We start from the raw sequence: 21,515 nt of genomic DNA, 5'->3' as shown, positions 1-21,515 counted from the left end.
TCATCTAAATCACTTGGATAATTTTTTTAAAAGGTGCTAAGTCCCCCTAGAGTTAAGATATTTTACCCGGAACAGGAAGTTTTGTATAGAATAACTACGGAATTTTAAAAAAAAATTTCAAAATTGGAGCATACTAGCCAAGAAGAAAGAGCTGTTACTGTCACAATAATCAACCACATAAATAAATCATCAGCCTGATTGATCTCAGTGGCCTTTCATCCCACTGGCTCCTTTCCCAGGCCACCTAGAACACTTTGTCCCATTTGCTAAATGTAAAAGATAATAACTATTGTAGATAACACAACTAAATACAGCATTTAGATACAAATATCAGGGCATGTCCCTGCACACTATATTGTCAGCTAGTCAGGATGCCCCCAACTTTGGCATGGATGGACAAATAAGAGATAAGAGGACAAGAGGAGCTGCCCCTTCTTGTGTGACCTGTGCTAAATGAGAGGCAAGGACAGCCCATGCATTGGGGAAGGCTGGGGCAGGTTCCCTTGCACATTGAGCCATGGAAACCTCCCTGAAGAAAGCAGAGCAATGAAATATCAAGGGACAGTATCCCTCTTTCACCTTTGAGCTTTTGAAGCCTTCGAACAGCAAAACTCAGGCTGTAGCTGATCTCCTCACTGAAACTTCAGGAGATGATAACTAGACTGAGACTAAAGGGTCCAGGATGGCCATGACTGCACAGTAACCCAGGCAGCATAACTGAATTTATTTCCTTCTTTTTGGATGGTAATGATTAAAAGAGCTGATAAAGTGCAAAACCATGTGTGAATAACCTGGGATCATAGCAACAGCCTGGTGTTGAAGAACCATGTTAGCTGACCACCATCTACTGTCTCCCTGTCCACAGAGCCTTTCCTGGCTGACAGCAGAGGCAGAAAACCACCACTGAAACCCTGCACGAAGTGAGGGAGTGTTGCAAGGAAAGAATTAGAAACAAAATCTCACACAATTTAAGCAGCATAAGCAAAGTCATGGAGTGAAGGAGACCATATGAGCATCAGTGTTTGCTGAGCTCAATGAAAGTGGTAACTGAACAGAAGGGTGGTGGGAGAGGAAACTTCAACGGAGGTGTGAAGATGTGAAGCCAGCCCACAGTACCAGAAGGTGGCATTACATAGTAACAACTGCAGACAATGTGATTTTAGTGGCATATTGGGCAGACTGTAAGGGTTGCAACTACAGGAGGAAAACAAAGACTAGGAAGTGAAGAAGTGAGCTGGCATAGGGATTACCAATGCTGAAAGAAAAGGAGAATGAAAGCTTTGAGGTCACCCTGCAACCAGGGAACTCAGCTGAGTTGGGTCCTGACACAAGTTGAAGGAGGAAGGGAACAGATGGCATTTGTTGTCCTGGAGAGGAACATCTTTCCAAACTGCTTGTTACTAGCCACAAGATTAAGGCTTTCAAAAGAAGTCAAAAATGTCCGGATGGCTGGATTTATTTCACTCACAACTGCTATTCCTGAGTGATGTAGTCTTTGGTCTAGTCTACTTTAAACTACCAGGGTGGTGAGGCACTGGAACAGGCTGCCCAGAGAAGCTGTGGATGCCCCGTCCTCGGAAGTGTTCAAGGTCAGGCTGGATGGGGCTTTGAGCAATCTGGTCTAGTAGAAGCTGTCCCTTCCCATGGCAGGGGGTTGGAAATTGATGATCTTTAAGGTCCCTTCCAACCCAAACCATCCTATGATTCTATAATAAATTATCTGCATTATTAACTAATGCATGTATCCGCAAAGATTCAAGGAAATTATGTTTGCCTTCATATTGTTGCTTTCTTGCCATGTTGAAACAGCAACACTGAATAATAGTTATTATGGATAATGCAAATAATCAGAACAGGACAATGAGAGGTCCAAGAGATGGGCAGCACTCAGAGGAAGGTGAGATGTCTTCAACAGATTGCACACAAGCGATTCACTTTGCTTAGAATCTGTGTCACTTACTGTCTGTTCATAGTACACCACTAACACCATCTCCTGGCCAGTTGGTGTCTGGAGTCAAATCTTTACAAAGGTCTCTGAAAGCCTGGAATGAAAAGTATTGCAAACCTTAAAAATACGACCTTTGCCATATCTTATATACATTCATATTCATTGACTTTACATATGCCAAAATAATATCAAAAGAAACCTAACAGAATTAGATGTAGGGTGCAGGCATTTTAACTACTTTTTTTTTTTTCCAAAGGGTTTCCAGCAAGGTGTATCACAAAAGTCTGAAATCGGCTTACGTTTTCAGAACTGGCCATGAATTTGGGTATGCTTTGTTTTGGAGCCCACTGAGAAAAAAACAAAATTGGTATTAAGGAAAAGCCTGTGAAAACAGACATTTTTGCACTGTTTCAAGTTCAGCACCTTAAACCTTATACACTTTCTGAAACACTACTAATGTATCTTCAGCACCTGTTTCTGTCAAAGATTCAGTATTCCCTATTCTTTTTACTCATTTTTTAGATTTAAAGACCATCCAGAGATACAAAGAATAGATCTTCAACTTCATGTGCTTTTGGTACAGCCAATCAGTCAAAAGACCAAGCTCCATCCAGTTCACACTTACTGAACTTATCCAGTTGTTTTCAAGCACTTAAGACAAGGCTTTGACATCTTTTTGATCTTTCAAAATCTTAAATATCTGTAGATGTCCAATACAGCATGTTAAAGAGTTACCTTGGAAGTTGTTCAGGGGGAATTGTCCATATATATCAATTGGCCCAGGCACCTTTCATTTCAAATTCATTTAAGAACTGACTCATAACTCAAGGAAAATACCTTCTTAGGTATCTAAAGCTTTGGCTTTAGAGATCGTACTTCCAGAAAAATCAACAGAATCATTAACTTGTATTTTTGCCTTTAAATTCATTCAGGAACAGAGGGTCAACTTCTAATTTTAGCTAATCCCAGAATAAACAAACAGCAGCAGAGCCTCCTGCGTCATTAACAGCATAATCAATCTAGAGTCTTCAGAACACTCTGTCTTAGAGAATTCAGTACCTGGAGCTACAGTGGGTTTTTGAGGAGAGCAGCCCTATGAATCCCTTGGAAGGTAATCAGATTATTGCACTCCTGAGGGATTTTCATAGGAGAAGAGAACTGCAGTGTCATTATTTCTGGAATAGTTTGTAGGAAATATTATATGAATGTCTCTAGTGTATTAAAATTGCAAACATTTTGCAAATGAGGGCAATGCCCTGTTCAGCTGGTTTAGACTGAAATTATCGCTTTCTGCAGAGCACATACTTCATCCGATTACATTATTGTGAGCCACACTAGAAGACAGAAACAGTCATTTTAGAAGCTAGAAAGTAGTACTTATGATCATCATACAATATAGTCCAATTGATTTTGAGTGAATCAATGCAACACCAGTTACAGCCCAGCAGAAGAAAAAGCATCAACTTTCTCAAACTTGGCTATGAGAGGAAGCTTTTGAACATCTCTGAAGAGCTGTACATGGGCAGTAACACAGCCTTCTCTTGCATTTGGTGTTTTAGTGATTCTCCAAGAAATCCCATCTTAAAACAGCCAACTAAAACCGGAAGATTTGGGGTTTATTTGGGATTAGTTGAATCATAAATCAACGAGTATATGAATATGTGATTGCCTGAAGCCTCTAGAGTTGATTGCTTTGCTTCATTCCCACTACATGGAGCCTGTAACATCTACTACTATAAAGCACAGTGAATAGAAAGACTCATCTCAACACGTCATCATTAGTGTGCTGGAGGAATTTGAAGAAAACTATATCCTTTAATTGGTCTGAAATTTGGTCTGTTATTCATGGTAAGTCTCAGGAAATGACCTTTCTGGAGGCTGAATGCCTCCAAGCTATGTCTTGACAAAGTAGGAAGAAAAACTTCATTGATGGCATCAGAGGAGGAAAATCCACTGAGACACTCAAGTGTTGATGGATTCCAAGTCACCTAGTCATTGTTAATAAGCCACAAGGCCCAGTGTGAATGGTAAACTGACAAGCAGAGGGAGTTCAGTGCTTTAGGTGGTAAAACAGACTCTGAGATAAATGGGAGTCTTCTGTTCCAGAAGATGTGGCCTGACCATCCACACAATCACCCTGCAGCTTCCCAGAAAACTCCTGTTATTCACAGGACAGATGCATCCAAAGTTTGCTTGGGTAGCTTCTCCTCCAAGCTCCTTACTGTTTCAGTGACACAGGGGAAATAAGAGCAGCATGAATAGCTCAAGGGCCCTACCCTGGACTTTGCTTTTCTATGGCTCAGTTCCATTATCTGCAAAACAGAGATAATGGTACTAAGATTGTGATAAGCATTATTATGATCACTTTATAAGCACAGCACAAGCTAATTAATACAGTTAAGTTTGATACATGTAGCTCTCAAAGTCGTGTAATTCTTTACAACAAACGGATCCCTTTCACAGCAAGAGAGACTGCCTCCAAGCATGATGCTATCAGCCTGCCGAAAAATCAAAACTTTTAAAAATGGGGACAACACTAGTATAATGGATACAGTGTGTTAAGAAAAGTAGGTCTAAGAATGAACTAGCAGGATTATGTAGCTCAAGAAAATAGAACCGTGATTTTAATCAGCAGGTGCTATGGAGAAAAGTGCAGAGGGTTGTGCTTGATTCGAGAGGGCAGCACTACAGATACTGAAAGATTATTTCGCAGGGAAAGCAACTGGTTCTTAACTCTCCACAGGACAGAAGTTATGGTGAGCTTTTCTAGAACCCAATTTTTAGCAGTCCTTCACGTGTGCAATCCTCTCTGGATCCCGCAAAGCAGGCTTATAATTCAGCTGGCTCAGACCATTGGGTTATCAGGAAGGTGGAGACATTGTCTGTAGCTCTGTTACGGGTACAGGTGTTACGGAGGGAGCAGGAGTACTCCAGGCTTGCAGGGCAGTACAGACTGAAACTCTGAGGGAAGGTTTCTAGGCTCGGGAATGTGAATGGATAGAGGCACTTCCAAGTCAGAAAGTGCCAATCAAGTGGCAATCGAGTCCTTTATTATAATTCTGCATGCCTCTTGCTTCTGAAATTTCTTTATCAGGTTGCCTCTGCATTTTTATTTGCTTTGGTTTTTGGGTTTGTTTGCTTGGTTTTTTCTTACTTCAAAATATTTTTAAAACAAGCAGTGTACATTAGGGTAAGTTCCTCAGTGGTCAATGGCCCTTCCACTGAGGGACACCAGAGGAAAAATTTGCCTTTAATATATTTGTAACGCCTCACTGCACCGCAGCCTTTTTTTTTTTTTTTTGTCAGCCATTCTGTAGCATAACATGCAGGCTGGGTAAGCAGCACTGTTTATGGCCAGGAATTGGGCAGATGATTAGAGTAGAAAGCTGCTACAGACTCTCTCAAAGTTGTAGTGACGTACCCAAGCCAAGCTGGGAAACATCATGTTGATGCAACCTTCACAGCACTAGTGAGATACCATTCAGAAAAGAGGGCATCACTGAAGCAAGAAGAGCAATGGTTACTGTGTCAGAGCCAGCTGCCAACCTGAGAAGATTAAACTGATGAATGACACAAAGAGTCCATTCTACCTTCTTTCTCACCTTCCTCTTAAAATCCTCTCCCCCACCCCCCACTGTCAAGAGATCAAGACCTGTTGTTGAGATAACAAGAACTAAAAGGCTTACAAGGTGTTATACAGGACAGCATGGTTGAGATCCAAAAAAGCACTTAGGCACCTCAGCAGCCATTTAGGCCACATCCAGGTGATTGTAGAATGCTATTTCCAACCAACATAATTCCGCTACAAAACACTTAATCCCTGTATTCTCAACAGAAAATTCCTGTAGTTCTGCTATGTTATATACCAAGTGGGACTGCAGCACTGGGTACAGCTGAGACCGGCAGCCACAGCCACACTGCCTTCAAAGGACAACTGGAGGAGACAGGCTTGGTGGTCAGAGCCCTTGTCCAGGACTATGGGAGAACTGATGCAATTCTCCTCGCCTGTAGAGGTCAAAGCTACCTTTCTCCAGAAATGCTCTAACTTGTACCTAGAAGCTACCCTTGGGCACTCAATGAACCATTTGAGGGCACTGTGCCGACTGGAGCAGGCTCAGGCACGTGTGCTGCTGAGCGTGCATGGCTACTTAGGCTTCCAAGGCAAACAACAAATGAATGTCAAGCCAACCAGAGCAGTGTGCCTGCTTGGCCTCTGTTCAGATGCCCACACACAAACATGCACTGCCATTTAACATGTCCTTTTGTATCCTGCCTGGCCCCCAGATCTCACTCCGAAAGCACACAAGTCTCCTGTGTCACAGCTGCAGATATCTTGGCCACCTTACAGCACCTGCTAATGCAATGCATGCCTCATTTAGGCAAATTAATCAAGTGCCTGGCAAGCTTAGGCATCTCCAAAGGGTAGCAGTCCAAGGATAGTTGTGGTCTCAGGTGACCAGTGTAAGTCATCAGTTCCAGTCTCGCATGACCTGTTTTACATGTCTCATACCTTTATTAAACAAAGCCTCATGCATTGATTAAATTAAGCCCCAAATCCGCATCCTGCATAACTAGCTGACTCCAAGACAGCCCATAAGAAAACACACCAAAAAAAGCCGCTTACCCACACAAAAGCTTGAAGGAAACTCAGCTGGAAACTGATGTTTTGTTCCAACAGTAGTGAACTCCCGGCAGAACTTCGCTGGAGAAGCTTCCAAAGAATATTACTCTGAATATGCTGGCAAAGCTAAACAGCAACAGGATGAGGTATTCAAATTAACGTGAAATATGATTATTTACTTCAGCCACAATTCTGTGCTCGGCGAGATTTGCTGTTGTAAATGTCTGTGTGAATGCCTCGAACAGCAGAAACGTCAAGGGAATGCTTCTTCAGCTGAGCGTCTGTGCTCACCACACCCCAGGGAGTGCACGTACCAACAGCAGCACTGTCTCGCCAAGCATATGGCTGTAGGTGATTGCTAAAAATTTATGATTCAGCGTTGTGTAGTTACACAGACAGACAGGTGATGCATGAGGATGTTTAAAGCAGAAGACTCTCTCTTCCGGTGGCCCAAACCTCAATCTCTGATTTTAACACGACTGCTTCTTCCACAAGCACAATTTCCTCTAATTTTCCCTGCTTCTGATCTGTTTTGTGCAGGTATTGAAGAATGTCAGCCACCTGAGGTCTTTGGGTGCAGAGTATGTGTGGGTCCCAGGTGCTCTGTTATGTACCTGCACAGTTCAATCATCTGCTCACAAGGCTGAAAAATCAAAGAATAGCATCGTAGAACCACGGAATCATTTAGGTTGGAAAAGACCTTTATGATCGGGTTTGGTCATCAACCTAACACTACCAAGTCCGCCACTAAACTGTGTCCCTAAGTGCCACATCTACATGTCTTTTAAATACCTCAAAAGATGGGGACTCCATCATGTGCTGAAGTGACTAACCTCGTGTCATTGGAAATGTATTTATTGTGTAAAAGGCAAAATAATGCTGAAATGCATATGGTATTTATGTCTCAAGGCAATGAGTCTACACTACACAGCACAGCTCACTGTAGAGCTCAGTTCCAGGGCAAGGCTTACTGTACCAACACAGTGTTGCACTTCCAACAAGACCCATTAACTCAGATCAGGCCCAACATAAATGCAGTTACCATGCTCACAAACACAGCGTGGATGTCTCCATGCCTGTGGGATAAATACAGTCCTTATCTCGGACAAAACTGAGTGTGCCAGGTTTTGGTGCATGGTTGGAAACATCATCCTCCATACGTCGCATCTTCTAGGAGAGTGTCATCAGATCTCACTTCTCCTGGAATCAGCTGGCTGTCTCCCTTGATCCTCATTACCCCATAAATTCCTTCCATATAGCTAAGGGGCTCTTCAGGTTTATTGTTTTATCAAAAAAAGAAAAAAAGTGAGAATTGGATGTCACAATATCCTTTTTAGATTCAAACTGCAGAATCTCATTTTCTTCATGTAAGAACCAGACAGCAGATACTCGCACAGCTTTCCATCACAATACAAGGAACAAAGCTGGAGAGACAAGCTGCCCTTGTAGGTGAAATGCACAATAAGACCTTCATCTGCTCTTTGTCAAAATCTTTACAGATACTTAGATTGCTGCAATTATTCAGTGGGCTTGGAAAGAGTCAGGGAAATGCAACAAACCTCAGTGGTCTGCTTTGCAATTTAATGGCTTTCCTTTTTCTGTGTGTGCAATTACTGAGAGAAACTTAACCCTTCCCCAAGGCTTCACCTTTGATCAGAGCAGATATCAAATGCTGGTTGGCTTAGGTATATTTTGTGCTTTTTTTCTTATGCAAATGCAAACTACTATTTACCAGCTTGGTCTTCTGCCAAATTTGTTCCATGGATTTCATTCTGTTTTCTACCTTTCACCTAAAAGGGGTATTATGTACATGGAGATTACTTTTCTGTGAGAAGATAGTGAGAGATTTATTTTCTTTCAAAAATTATGGGACTAGATCCATTTTGGAGTAAGTCCACTGAAACCTGTAGCATTACACCAATGATAATTTAATTACGATATTTGCTAAGAATCATCAGAACAAAGCTAATCTGTGTTTCAAGTGCTTTGTCAATGTTATGGAAAGGTTTACCACTTACACCATTTTTAGCAAGGCATTTAACACTATGCCTAATCAAGGTTAGCCAAATATCTTATGCACTGAATCAGCCCTGTGTGTGCAGATCTGAGAAACCAAGTCCAACTCTGGGCTGAATCTGATCCCTTGAGCTTAAGAATCAGTTTGTACAAGGTCGTGAGGCCTTTCTCACGCCCAAAGTCACAAGCTTTGTCCTGCAAGCCTCCCCCCTTCTTCCTGGGCTGTATATGCTTGATAACAGGGTGGGTCATAATGTTTCACCAGAAACCCCCATTTCTGGTTCCAGGCCAAATACACACACATAAAGAAAGACAAAAGTAAGTGAACACATTTACACAATGTATATTCAGCGTTGGGCTTAGGAAATCAAATTTGTGCCTCAATGCCTGCAGAAGGATTTGGGGTGATGCTAACAGACACCTGGCATTAAATCTTCCTTATTTTAGGATTTCTGATGAGATTAATCCCTAGTTAGGTTACACCGAATAATTTATGAGCTTTGGTTCTTGTTCAGTGGATTATTCTTTAATTCAATCAAAATAACAAGGAATCCTGGCTGATTTTATCCATGTGTACATCTTTAAGTAACGTTATTTAAATCAGAATGTGGTGGCTTGCAGGACTTGGCTCACAAGAACAGTGAGAGCAGCCTATCATGTGCTCTGTATCACAATCCTTACAAAGCTTCAGGTCTAGGTTCAGGCTCAATATTTGAAACTAAACACAGAAATGCATAGGCTTTTCAACTTTTTTTTAGGGCTTTGGATCAGTTTGCAAGAAGAAGTCACCCTAATTAGTCACAAACATTTTCATATCATCGTAGACTCACCTGAACACCATGGTCACTGGGCAAGAGCTATTACAGCATCCCTCACACTGCACGGTGTGGTCATGGCCATGCCTTGCTAATGCCATCCGGCTTGAGACACTCCTCGTAGTCTGGATTCAGATCTGTGAATGTTCACCTGAAGGTGCACCCATACATCTCACCCACAGGAGAGCTGAAAACTCATTGTCTGGCATCTCAGGTTAAGGTCAGGGCCGCTGTGCTGTTCCATCCTGCTCCCTTCCACCTCAAAAAGTCCAGACTAATGACAACTGTTTTGTGGCTCAAGACAGATGTCAGAGCGTAAGTGGCTCAACAACACCCATATCTGGGTGGATACACACGTGCCCAAAGTTGAGGCTGTGCCAGTTTACGTGGCCAATACTGTTTACAACCCATATTTTTTATGCAGGCATGTAAAATAGCAGTAGCATACCCAAGTCCTTTTGCTGGGCCTGTCACTAAAAGCTAAAAAAATCAGGATGTAATAGGTCACCATAAAATTCTACCAGCTGACTGAGACTGTCATATGGCAACCACATGATTGATGGTCACATGAACAGCAAATTGGTGTCAGTTTTTGTGCAATGGTTAATTTTACACATTCTATACTGTAATATTTAACATATGTTACATAGTCTTATGCACACATTATGTATTATAATTATGGAGTATAATATTTAGGTATAGGTAAGATCCTACCTACACTCAATATTTCAGATCACATGCCTGTGAACTTTCAGGAAAAATAAGCAAGTGAAACAACCCCAAAGGCGGTATGTCTTCTCCAGAAATTACTTTTGTACACTTGACATTGTCAATAAGCCATGAAAGACAAACATCTAAATCCTATAAATACATTTTCACTGAATTCTAGAAGGCAGCTGTTGTTTCACCTCTGCAGAAATTCTACATTTCCTTAATTAACTTGTAAAACAAAAATTTTGTGCCACTTAGAGAACTTCAGCAGCTTTCTGTTCCATTATTTTCAAGATCTGTAAAAGGCCACCATAGAAAGACTTTTAAAAAATCTAATAGCAGCAATACAGTCCCATCTAGGGGAAGAGAACGGCTTTTCTATAACTCTTTTTTTCCCTCCCACACTGGACAATACTGGCGGGTTGAGATTTAACCAGAGATGGGCTCCTTTTACAAGATTGCTTATATAAAGCGAAGATAACACCAGCTGGGTTCATTTGAAAAAGGACATCTTGAGAGGAGCTGACCACGCAGCTATTGGAATAAGACCGGAATGAAAATCTGAAATACTTCACCTCTTCCTCTCTTGTAAGCATTATACTTAATTTCCTGTAAAATACATAGAATTGTAATTAGAAGAAATTGCCACTGAAAGAAGCCTTTTATAAATATATATTTTTGAATAGAGGCTGAGTGAAAATGTCAAAATTGACTTGTTTTGTTGGAAATACTTAATCAGGAAGACTTCTTTTTCTTTTCCTAGATGATATTTGTTACTTCTGACAGTATGCTCAGTGATGTGTGTATGAGGGCAGACACTGAAGAGTGTCTACAAAGGGAAAATGAGAACTTCAGTCCCAATCCCACAGGCTGTAAATGCTTGTCTCTGCGGGAAACAGCTTGCAGGTTTGAGGCCTGAAGTGGAAATGTAAATCACTGCTATGTATGTTTTCCTGAAAATGCATGGTTAGCAGTAAAGGAGAAAATGCATCATTTAACAAAACCAGGCTACATGAAGTTGAGATTATATACATCATGAGAGCCATCATCAGAGAGGATAGCTTCAGCATCAAGTTTATAAGCGGAGTATATATGTTATTGCACTATATTTCTTCTTGTAATTTCTATTCCCTCTTTTTTCAGATCCCATTGTTTCATTTGGTTACACTAACACTTCAGGTTTAGACTCGTTACAAGAACAAAGAAAACCTAGAATAATTCAAAGCTACCACTAAGCCAAAATAGTAAAATTGTCACAGTAGTGACCCAGCGATAACAATGGTCTTGGAAATATTTATCCTGTAGATGCAATTAAGTTGGGCACCAGAGTATCAGTAATGTTATTTGTTTCTCTCTGCAAGAAGAACATGTTTAACAGTAGCTACAGTTTTGGGTATGCAGCCAATGCACTTTTTTTTTTCTTTCCAATTTTAAGGATAATTTCAGGTTTTATTCCCTGTGTCCTCAGATCATTGCAAGAAATGGTGACTCTTACTATTTATCTGCTGGTCATCTTGGCTCAGGCTCTTGCAGGGCCTTGCAACCCAAATAAAGCAGGTAAAATAACTTAAGTCTCCTATGATCTTCTCTTGTAATTAAGCTGCCAAAGGGTTTGGGGTTTTTTTTCCTATTTAAAAGTGGAAAGGTTTTTCTTCAGAAAGTTAAACTGTGGATTCTGGGGAGCTAATCCTTATGTTTCTTTTATTGATCTGCTTTCAGCTAGCACAGTAAAGCAAGTACCACTGAAGTCCTAGCTTGACAGAGAATCAGGCATATGCTTAACTCTGTGCAAAAATCATAGTGCAATAAAGTTACGCACAAGCAGCATTCAGGCATAAAATGGCCAAAAAACCACCAACAATTAGAAATTATCTGCAACAGCACAAACTCAATGCAGCAGATCTTTGCTGCCAAAATTGGGCTTCAGTGGCAAATGAATGTGCTGGGCTGAACTCCTGAACCACTGCTATATTAAACAAGTAAAAACAAAAGTCATTGACTCTAAGGCCCTAATTGCACACTGATTTCTGCCTAGGAACTCAAATGATCTGGTGCCAGACAGACCTGTAATGTAGAATTCACTACAATTAAGAAATGTGCTTCAGAAATGCATTAGAATATGCCTCAATATAGAGTGTTTGCTTTGCATGTGCATGATTGTTGTCAGTCTACTGCCAGTAATTTCATGCTGTATCTTAAGTATTTGGCCCTCTGGCCATTTATTTCAGTACCTTCATTTGCACAAGCAGTTTCTCTGAACTGCAGGAATTTTCATAGCTGTAATGTTGACAGAGTTATAAAACTAACCACCAGCACAAGCAGAATCAGCCTGTGTGTGCTGAAGGTTTGTCGACCAGAAAGAAGCAAGTTGTTAAGGTCCCTATTTGACTTTCCCTGAGTATTCCCTAACTTTCTGTAGACATGGAAAGGCTGCAAAATCAGGCTTTTATAATAAAAATGAAAGTGTCAAGGGCTTTAAAAAAATAATTGAATCATTCCAGGTAGGCTGTCCTTTTTTCAGACTGTAGTAATTGGAAGTCTTTCTCAATTTTCAGGTCATTGATAGTTAGCCAATATTTGCCATTTAAATTCCCATCAGACATTCCAATTTGCACTGCCTGATTCTCTTTGAAAAACATCCACTTCTGTTATCATGAAGCAATCCGTCTAAGTTATGGTGTTCAGTATTCATGGTTGTATTACAATCACCATGTTTGGAAACATATTGCCCTGCAATTAACCACCACTGTTAACAGGGCTAGGATTTTGGTTCATTTACCATTGCTATTAACAGGACTAGGCTTTTCAGTTCAGTTATTATTGCCGTTAACAGCACTACACTTTTAGGTTCATTTTTAGATCTTAGCTTTTTACTTGAGAATTCAAAAAATTCAGTTTGTGCTCGTGCTGCAATGCCAGTACAAGGAGAGAAAGGGCAGAATATGTATTGTGGCCTAGACCTAACACCACTACAAAAAGGTGCACATCTACTGCAGCCTAAAAAAACAACTTCACCCATATTATTTTTAGAGCCAGTGGTGTTACAGAAGCCAGCTCTGCAGGATAATCAGACTTCAGTGCAGCAATTTTTCACTTCAGGTTTCTCAGCAGTGTCTCTGCTCCTCAATTAGCTGTTCCAGAAAGATAAAAAATTTACATGAAGTTCTACATTAATTAGAAGGCAAAGGCCAAACTCTTCCAAAGTGGACAGAATTTAACAACCCAAAGTTTGAAAGAAGAACACCACTGAATATCACTCTAGGTGTATTATTTTCCTTTCAGATGTAATCCTGGTATACTGCTATCCCAGAACCATCATTACCAAAATTCCAGAGTGTCCTTATGGATGGGAGGTTAATCAGCTGGCACTTGGAGGCATTTGCTACAATGGAATCCATGACTCGGGATATTACCAATTCACAATCCCGGACCTGTCACCTAAAAACAAATCCTACTGTGGGACACAGTCAGAGGTAAGACTATCAAGGTCAACATTTCTGAGCTGGACTCAGAAATCAGGGACTCTGAAATCAGCTGGACTCCGTTGAGAGTCCCATTTGCTTTAGCTTGGAGTGGGCTTTAAGTATGGAAGGAAAGAGGAGGCAAACTCCAATATCAGGGAGAGGGAAGAATCAAATAGTCACGCTTTGCATCTACAGGCAAAATACTCACACGTTTACTGATGTTAGTCTGTGTGTTAGTCACCTGTATGACTGTCACCTGTGCCACCTGTATTTGCACCTGTATGACACAGAACATATATATAGTAAGGCATATACATAGGCAGCACAGCATATGAAGAGCTACATGTTTCCTTGGGGACGGTGTTTTGTCGCCAGATAGAGTCTTCGTGTTTCAAAATATGAAGTTGTTCTTGATGCCTCAAAGACTCAACCCTGCCTACATTTCTCTGTCTCGCCATCCGCAGTTTAAGAACCCTGTTTATCACTTCTACAACTCCATTGTCTCCAATGACACCTCAGTAATTGTGAAGAGCCAGCCTGTGAATTACTCATTCACCTGCACATACAATGCCAACTACCTGGTGAACCAGGCAGCCTTTGACCAAAGGTACGTCCACTTCTGGAAGTGAGCCTTACCCTGTTTTCAGCACCACATCTCTCTCATACAGAACCTTTGTTATGTCCCCAGGGTGGCCACTGTCCATGTGAAGAATGGCAGCTCCGGCTCCTTTGAAAGTCAGTTGTCCCTCAACTTCTACTCTGTAAGTGCTCTTTGCCACCCAGCTTTTCGCCTTCATTCTTCACACGCTTCAGCCTAAGAACTGGAAAAAAAAGGGTTGCTGCTTCTGACTTTTATGTGTGATGGAGTACATTACTACCTTCTAACAGATAATTACAGTGGGGCTTGCAGGGGCCCTTGTTTCTGCTGATTAACAGGGATATACTTAAACTGAACAGAGCAGGCACATGCCAACTGTTCTTTTAATCCCTCCAAATCAGGCAGATTTTTCTGCTGAGAGGAACATTTCTAACATGCTGACAGGTTTTATAAGAAAAAGCAGAGCTGGTTTGTAGTCCCACTCAAAGAGCAGCATGCATCTGCAGGCACCGCTGCTATCACATAGTCTCTATAGATACAACAAAGCTCCATCCATTTCTCTGCAGTTTGCTTCCTGGTCTCTCACATGAAAAATATTTCATGTTCCCCAGAGCTCTTTAGGTCATGCTGGAATTTTGTTTCCAACAAAATACCATCCCTAGATATCAGGCCAATCTTTTGAAAACCCCTCTGCTCCCCAAAGCTCTGCTGCGTGCTGGAGCAGCCAGCTCCTGATCCTGGAGTCTTTTTTTTCCACCAAAGCACAGTCAAAAGCACCAAAGCTGCCTCTCTAGTTTAGCAGAGCTAGAAAAAGCACAACTAATAACATGTTGTGTTAAATTTATAGGCCAGGTAGAGAGAGTATTTAGCACAAGGTGGACTGATGGATATATCTCCCTCCACATCCTGCATTTTTGGCACCAACTGATTGTTAAACGTTTTGGCAGCCTTGGGATGCCATCTGAAAACCCACGTGGTCTTTTTTTCTGATATATGGCACACCAGTAGTATACACTGCAAAGGTCCAGGAGGTACCACACTGCTCCTGTCAACTCCTGACAGAATGGCTGCAAAAACAAATGATGGACAGTGAGCAATGGATTTCAGGCACTTTTTTTTTCCCTACAAATGACTGTTTTGTTCTAACGGCCATGGGGCTCCCAGGAGTCAAGGATAGAGTGGCTGAACTGTTACTAATACATTTTCCCACTGAGTCCAAGTACAGAACAAGCTCAGAAAGCTAATAGACCACTCCTTTATTATTTTGCTCATGTTTTTACCAGGGAGAAAAGGTTAATTCCAATAATTTTTTTTTCTGGCAAAATGGAAATAAAATATTTATTTTGCCTTGCTGTTCATCTCTGCTGCTGCTTGACACAGCCCTCTGCCTCAAGTGGGCCATAGTTCCAGGTGCTTCATGTGCCCAATTCCTCATCTAGAGGCAGGGTCCAAGATGCAGTGTAATCCAGCACAAACACTTCGGTCTCGCTGGCCTTTAACAGCAAAGGACTGTGGTGCAGCATGGAAGGCTGGGGCCTGAATGAAAACCTGACCTTCAATAACAAAACTTGAAGAAAAACAAGATAATACCCTAAAACAATATAGAGCAGTAACGTTTGGGAAAAGAAGCGATATAGCATGTTCAACTCCTTCTAGCACACGGACTGATAGGAGTTTTGTGACAGTACTTCTGCAAGTGTTCTCATTTGGGAGAAATCTTTAGTTAAATGAGAATTTCTCAGGACACTTGACAGCCATGGATCACTAATTTAAACACAGTCTTGAGCCTTAACTTCAGTGCATCCGACCTACCAGATGTTGCAGTGGGAATACTGTAGTGCCTCACAGCCCTGTAGGTGGGGAAGGTACATAAGAAATTCAGTACCAGGGAACTGAGCAAGAACAGCAGGAAAGGATACTCAAACAGCTCTACAACTACGCATACCTGAATCCCGCTCTGTAGATTTAACTAAGTAACCCAGTGCTATGACTGAACATGTTACTCTTTATATAGTTCTGGTGCTAGTTTCCTTATGCTCTCATGCAATGAAAAGCTATGGGATTTAAGGTAGGTACTTCAGCATATTTGGCACCAAATTTTCTCACCTGAGTACCACACACTGCACACACTACTTTTAGCAGACTGACCTTTTAGCAGATGAATGACTATAGCTGGCAGAGCTCTTTCTGCACACTCATGCCCCCTCAGCTCTCACCATGCTGCCCATCACAAGTATAAATCACACAGTGCTGAAACTTTGCATATGGGCATGTGATTTCTACTTGTCTTTGCCCCTGTTCCCCAACATGTGGCCACCTCCTAACCTCATTCCCATTCCATACAGTGATCTCCATCCTCTCACTCCCACCAGCTTCCCCCACCACCTCTGGTGTTCCAGAAGCAGCAGCAAACTTGCTGCCCACCGATGCTGTCATATAACACAAACCACAACTCAAATAGCATCCAGTTCTACTACTTATTATAAGACAAACATTAACAAAAATATTTTTAATTACCATCTTGGGCTTGCAATAGTCCTGCTACTAGGTGTAGAATTTAGAGCTTGCAGGTAATAAGAACCCGGACTTCAGAAATCCATCTCTCCAGAGCTGTCTGAAGTTGCCACATGCCATTGCTTTGCATGTTACTAGTAACATGATGCCTTTCTCTTTGTCTTTCAAAGAATGCCAAGTTTTCAAGTATAAAAGAAGCCCCTTTCATCATTGAAACATCAGAAATTGGTTCTGACATATTTGCTGGAGTGGAAGCCAAGGGCTTAAGTGACAGGTATGCAAGGGAAGGAGCAATAATTAATAAACTGGCAATCAGGACATTCCTTGCTAATCTGGGGTTTATGTCTCCCCAGGTTCAAAGTTGTTCTCAACAACTGCTGGGCAACTCCCTCCTCAGAGTATTTCTACCAGATCCACTGGCCTCTGATCACCAAGGGGTAGGTGCTGGTAGGGAGCAACTCAGCCCAGAGGATGACAAAAAGCTGGGGGGTGAGGGGGCAAAAAGAAAAGCTGGCCCACAGCAGGGCAAAGGCATTCCTCAGACTGAGACCTCAGGAGATGTTTCAGTGAGGCCACGGAGGCTCTAACACTGCTCCTCCATACACAACACAGGTGTGCCACAGACTACTCCATCCTTGTGCACGAGAATGGGAAAACAAGCCGGGCGACGTTCCAGTTCAACGCTTTCCGTTTCCGTAACATCCCCAAGCTGTCCAAGGTCTGGCTGCACTGTGAGACACACGTCTGCGACAGCGAGAAGTTCTCCTGCCCGGTGGTAAGGCCTCCCTCCCAGATTAAAATACAGGGCTAAATTTAGACAGAGGATGTCGAGACCTTCCTGAGGGCACATCAGATGCAGAGCCAGTGCCAGAGCTTTCAGGAGATGGAGCCACCACAATGCATGAACCGGAGTGGCCAGCTGTGCACCCTGACCCCAGTCATGCCACAGGTGCTGTAGGCAACATTGGGCAACTTGTTTAAACATATTGAGAATTACGGTAGCCATAGAAACACTCAGTTCTTGTCGATAACCTAGGCTATAGTCCTGTCTGACAAACAGCTACAGTTAAACCCAAGCCTGAAACAAGGGAGAAAGTAGAGCTTTTTCCATTTTACCAAATATCTTGGTGCTACGGGCATGCTGGGGGCAGCAGGCGAACCTGGCTCAAAGCCCATCGCTAGTCAAATGAAACCTCCCAGTCCCCCTTCCCAGGGAAAGTCCTCTCTGCTACCCTGCAAAGAGCTGCAGCGAGTTGCTGCTTTTGCAGCTGTCCTGTTCTGCATGAAATACATACATTGCCACTGGAGCAGGAACTGAGTCAAAGAGTAGGTTCTTGTGCCCTTAGCTGGGAAGGAGAGAGTAGGTGATATACAGGCATGTTATTTAGCATGGGGAGGTGTTCGCTGCTTGCACCAACCAGTGCAAGGGTGAGGGTTTCTAAAGCGTCTTTCTTTAACAACTTCGCTCTCCCTCCTTCAGTAAGTCAGAGCTTCGCTGTTCTTTCTCTCATAAAGTGAGTATGTCATTGCTATAAACGAATACAGAATTTTATTCAACCTGAAATGAAAGCCTAAAGTACATACAGTCATTTCAGCATCAAACATTTCTTGCTAGAGAAGAGAAAGCATCACTCCTGATCAAATCAACTTTTCTTTCTAAGCCCTTTCTCAGTCCAGGAGCCAAATTAAGATAGCAGTTTATTACCCAGCCTCGGCACTAAGCAGAGGACACTGATTTATGCAAAACCTGCATGTCTAATAAAAATGCATTGTTAGAAATTCTCAGTTTCAAAGGCAAAAGAAAAAACTCTGGGCTAAGATTTTGGTGCTTGTTTTTAAAGACTTCTTCAACTTTTTATCCAGCCACCGATTGGGGTTAAAAGAAAACATAAACCCAGTACCCCATACCTGCCTTTCTGACAGTATTGCCAAACATCTACATAATTCTTACAGGCACACAGTGGAACTCTCTCCTTACCCTCCAGCACAGGATAATTTCTCCAATCAGGCTGACATCCCTTGAGTCCAATTCCAACCCCAAAATGTAGCTGGTGGTCTGTTGCAATTAGGGTTGAACCAAGCGGGGGTCTATACTTACAATCAACTCATAACCAGAATTACCACATGCTGAGCTTGTAAAAAAAAAAAAAAAAAAGACACAGCTGGAGATCTGCAAAGGTCATGGACGGACAAGGACCTTTGATCTGTAGAGGATTGCCTCCAATACAGACCTCAGCAGCTGTGACAGGCATCATTACTGCTGGACGTAAGGTCATCTATATGGAAGGGATTTGGCCTGTTTCTATCCAATGGGAAGCAATTGTAATTAGCAATAAACAACAGACGTCTTCACAGAGGTCCCAGGTTAAATAGATGGAGCTCAGCTCCCTCCTTCCTTCTCGACAGGAGGTTTGTTTAAGGCAGGGTGGCAAGGGCAGGAGTACCTGCGATTAGCAAGTGGACGCCAACCTGGGCTCCTGCCATCTCACAACTGAAAAAAACCACTTAACACTGACAGTCACTGTAAGGTCTGTGGCACATCAAGATCCTCAGAAAATGCACTGTAGAGACTCTCCTTAAATTTATCCTGCACCAAAAAAATGCCCAATAATCACAAGAAAACAAACAAACAAACTCACTCTAGAAAATATGCAGCAATATTGACACATATTTGTTTTCCTTGGTTGGAAACACGAGAGCTGGGTTTGGATTTTTGTATTATTTTTAATTTTTTTTTTGTATACACGGCTTTCTCTCTGATCTCTTGAGACATGTGACAAACGAAAACAGCGCATGGAACAAACCGGAGGTGTTTTAGTGGCGGAGATCGCTGTACGCAGTAAGTGACTGGGTGTCTGGGGTGTTTCTCCCTTTGGGGAGCAATGAAGTTGGGACCTGCCAGGGGCTCACAGCACAGGATCAGGCACAGGGAGCTGACGCCCTCAGCGCTTTCCCCCATGGCAGCAGAAGTCTGGAATAGAAGGTGGTCCCCTCCAGGCTCAGGGCTCTGGCAGAAGGGCTCAGTGACACTCTCCTCATTTACAAAGTGAGTAAAGGCACCCATTTGACATTAATGATAAATGGCCAAACCACTTACACACTAAGTTAGCAATGGGAATTCTGCTCCACTGTGCTGGACCTCAGCAACAGCCCAGACAAGCTCTGATAGATTGCATGTGAGTGGGAGAGGTCAGGCTCAGGAGCAGCAGGAAAACTTATCCTTATGCTGTGTGTTGGTACTTCAGCATCCCTTAACCCTTCGTGTCTGTCCCTCCTGATACACAAACTGAACTGGCGTCAGGTTCCCCATTATAAAACAGCTCCTGTTTCCTCTAATTGCTGCCTCCTGGAGGCACCAGGAATTTCTCCCTGAGCTGGTTTACTTCTGCAATTAATCCTTTCAAACAGTTCCTTGGAAAAAGGTATGCCCAAATACTGTTTTCACTAGAGCCCTAGTTTATCAACTACACCCACAACAACCTGAAAGCCAATTTAAAATTACAAATACACATAGAGCATCATTATTACAATCCGGTATGTTGGACCAGTAAAACTTGATCAATTTTAGAAGACAAAAGAACTGAGGATCCTTTTATAACTTCAGACAGTAAAGACGAGAGTAAGAAATATCCAGAATTTTGAAATGTGGCAAATGTTATCTGTTTTCCTTTTACAAAGCACAGTGGTGCACTTTGTCCTATTTTAAACATGCCATCCCAATGTTATATTTTTCTTATTTTATACAGGCAAATGTTTATCCAGATTTTACACACTCTCAGGTAAATAGCAAAGTATGACAATGAAAATATCAATCCCAAATATGGATTTTGAGTGACTCTGTCAACATAAAACCCATAGCTCAAAGAAAGAGCTGAAAATCTAGTAAATTTGACAGAAAGGGAGATATTTCAAAATAAAATTTCATTTCTCAATGTTATACAGTTTGTTTTCCTCCATTTGGCACATGCCTCACTCTGGACAATAAAATCATACCAATAACTTCCAATATTGAAGAATATTTTCTCTTATTTTCACCCTCTTCCCAAAAAAGAACAAGCATGTTTCACTGCGCTAGCAGAGATGTCTGAAAGCATTTTTATTTGGAGAGGGCTTGAAAAAGGCCTTTCAAAGCCTATTTGTTAAAACTCGATACGGTGACAGAGTCACAATAGGGGCATGCACTTGCATTGATGGGGGTGGGAAAAGAATATGAAAGGCAGCTGACAGGGAAGTACTCACATTTCGTCTGTGTTTCTTTTGCAGATATCATCTTCCACCTACTCTTTGTGACTGGATTTTGTGCTGTTTTATTATAAAACACAGTCCAGCTGTGTTTCGTACCTTTTCCAAATCCTGTTTGGACCCAGACTTCTTTACTAAAGATGTTTATTTCAGAGAGGAAAAATGAAAGTCACAAAAAATCCTTGTGCACCATTTTACCAGATAAATAAAACATTCCATGAGCTTTGTGCCTTGAATACTGGAAAATCCCAAAGCAGATTTGCTTCTCCCCAGTCTCTGCAGGTGTTTTAAACTAGTAAAACCCTAAGGGTTATGTATTCTACTGATACCTTCTTTTAAGAACTGCGCTGTCAACAATGCTTGTTTCTGTAAGGAACACAGAGATATGCAAACTCAGCATTTTTAACACCAAATTTCCCTTTAGGGTCCCTCTTCCCTGTCAGTCTCAGCGTGGTACCAAACTCCCCTCCAGGCCCGGTCTTGCAAGGTTCAAGCTTGATCAGTGAAGCCTTTGAACAAGATGAAAACTAGCCTAACATGTCGAGGATGAGAGAAAAGGATGCTTTTTACACGGCAATAGTTAGAA

The 21,515-nt window shown here is 41.9% G+C and overlaps 1 protein-coding gene across 1 annotated transcript; it reads left to right on the top strand.

Annotated features, from left to right (window-relative positions):
* The first annotated feature begins 11,592 nt into the window (after positions 1–11,592).
* Positions 11,593–21,003, top strand: TECTB (tectorin beta). Its single transcript, XM_065639426.1, has 10 exons — positions 11,593–11,668; positions 13,394–13,584; positions 14,040–14,182; positions 14,264–14,336; positions 16,858–16,961; positions 17,041–17,124; positions 17,300–17,462; positions 19,457–19,526; positions 20,434–20,466; positions 20,951–21,003. Exons 1-10 carry the CDS (start codon positions 11,593–11,595, stop codon positions 21,001–21,003), a joined length of 990 nt encoding a protein of 329 aa, XP_065495498.1.
* The last annotated feature ends 512 nt before the right edge of the window (positions 21,004–21,515 follow it).

The sequence above is a fragment of the Caloenas nicobarica genome, chromosome 7 (genome assembly GCF_036013445.1).
Source record: "Caloenas nicobarica isolate bCalNic1 chromosome 7, bCalNic1.hap1, whole genome shotgun sequence".
In the NCBI taxonomy this organism is placed as follows: domain Eukaryota; kingdom Metazoa; phylum Chordata; class Aves; order Columbiformes; family Columbidae; genus Caloenas; species Caloenas nicobarica.
This window is presented reverse-complemented; position numbering and strand designations above follow the sequence as displayed.

Coding starts and splice junctions, on each gene's coding strand:
- TECTB (XM_065639426.1), top strand. CDS start 11,593: ATGGTGACTCTTACTATTTATCTGCTGGTCATCTTGGCTCAGGCTCTT. Junction 19,527..20,433: donor GGCGGAGATCGCTGTACGCA/GTAAGTGACTGG, acceptor TATTTTATACAG/GCAAATGTTTATCCAGATTT. Junction 20,467..20,950: donor CAGATTTTACACACTCTCAG/GTAAATAGCAAA, acceptor TTTCTTTTGCAG/ATATCATCTTCCACCTACTC.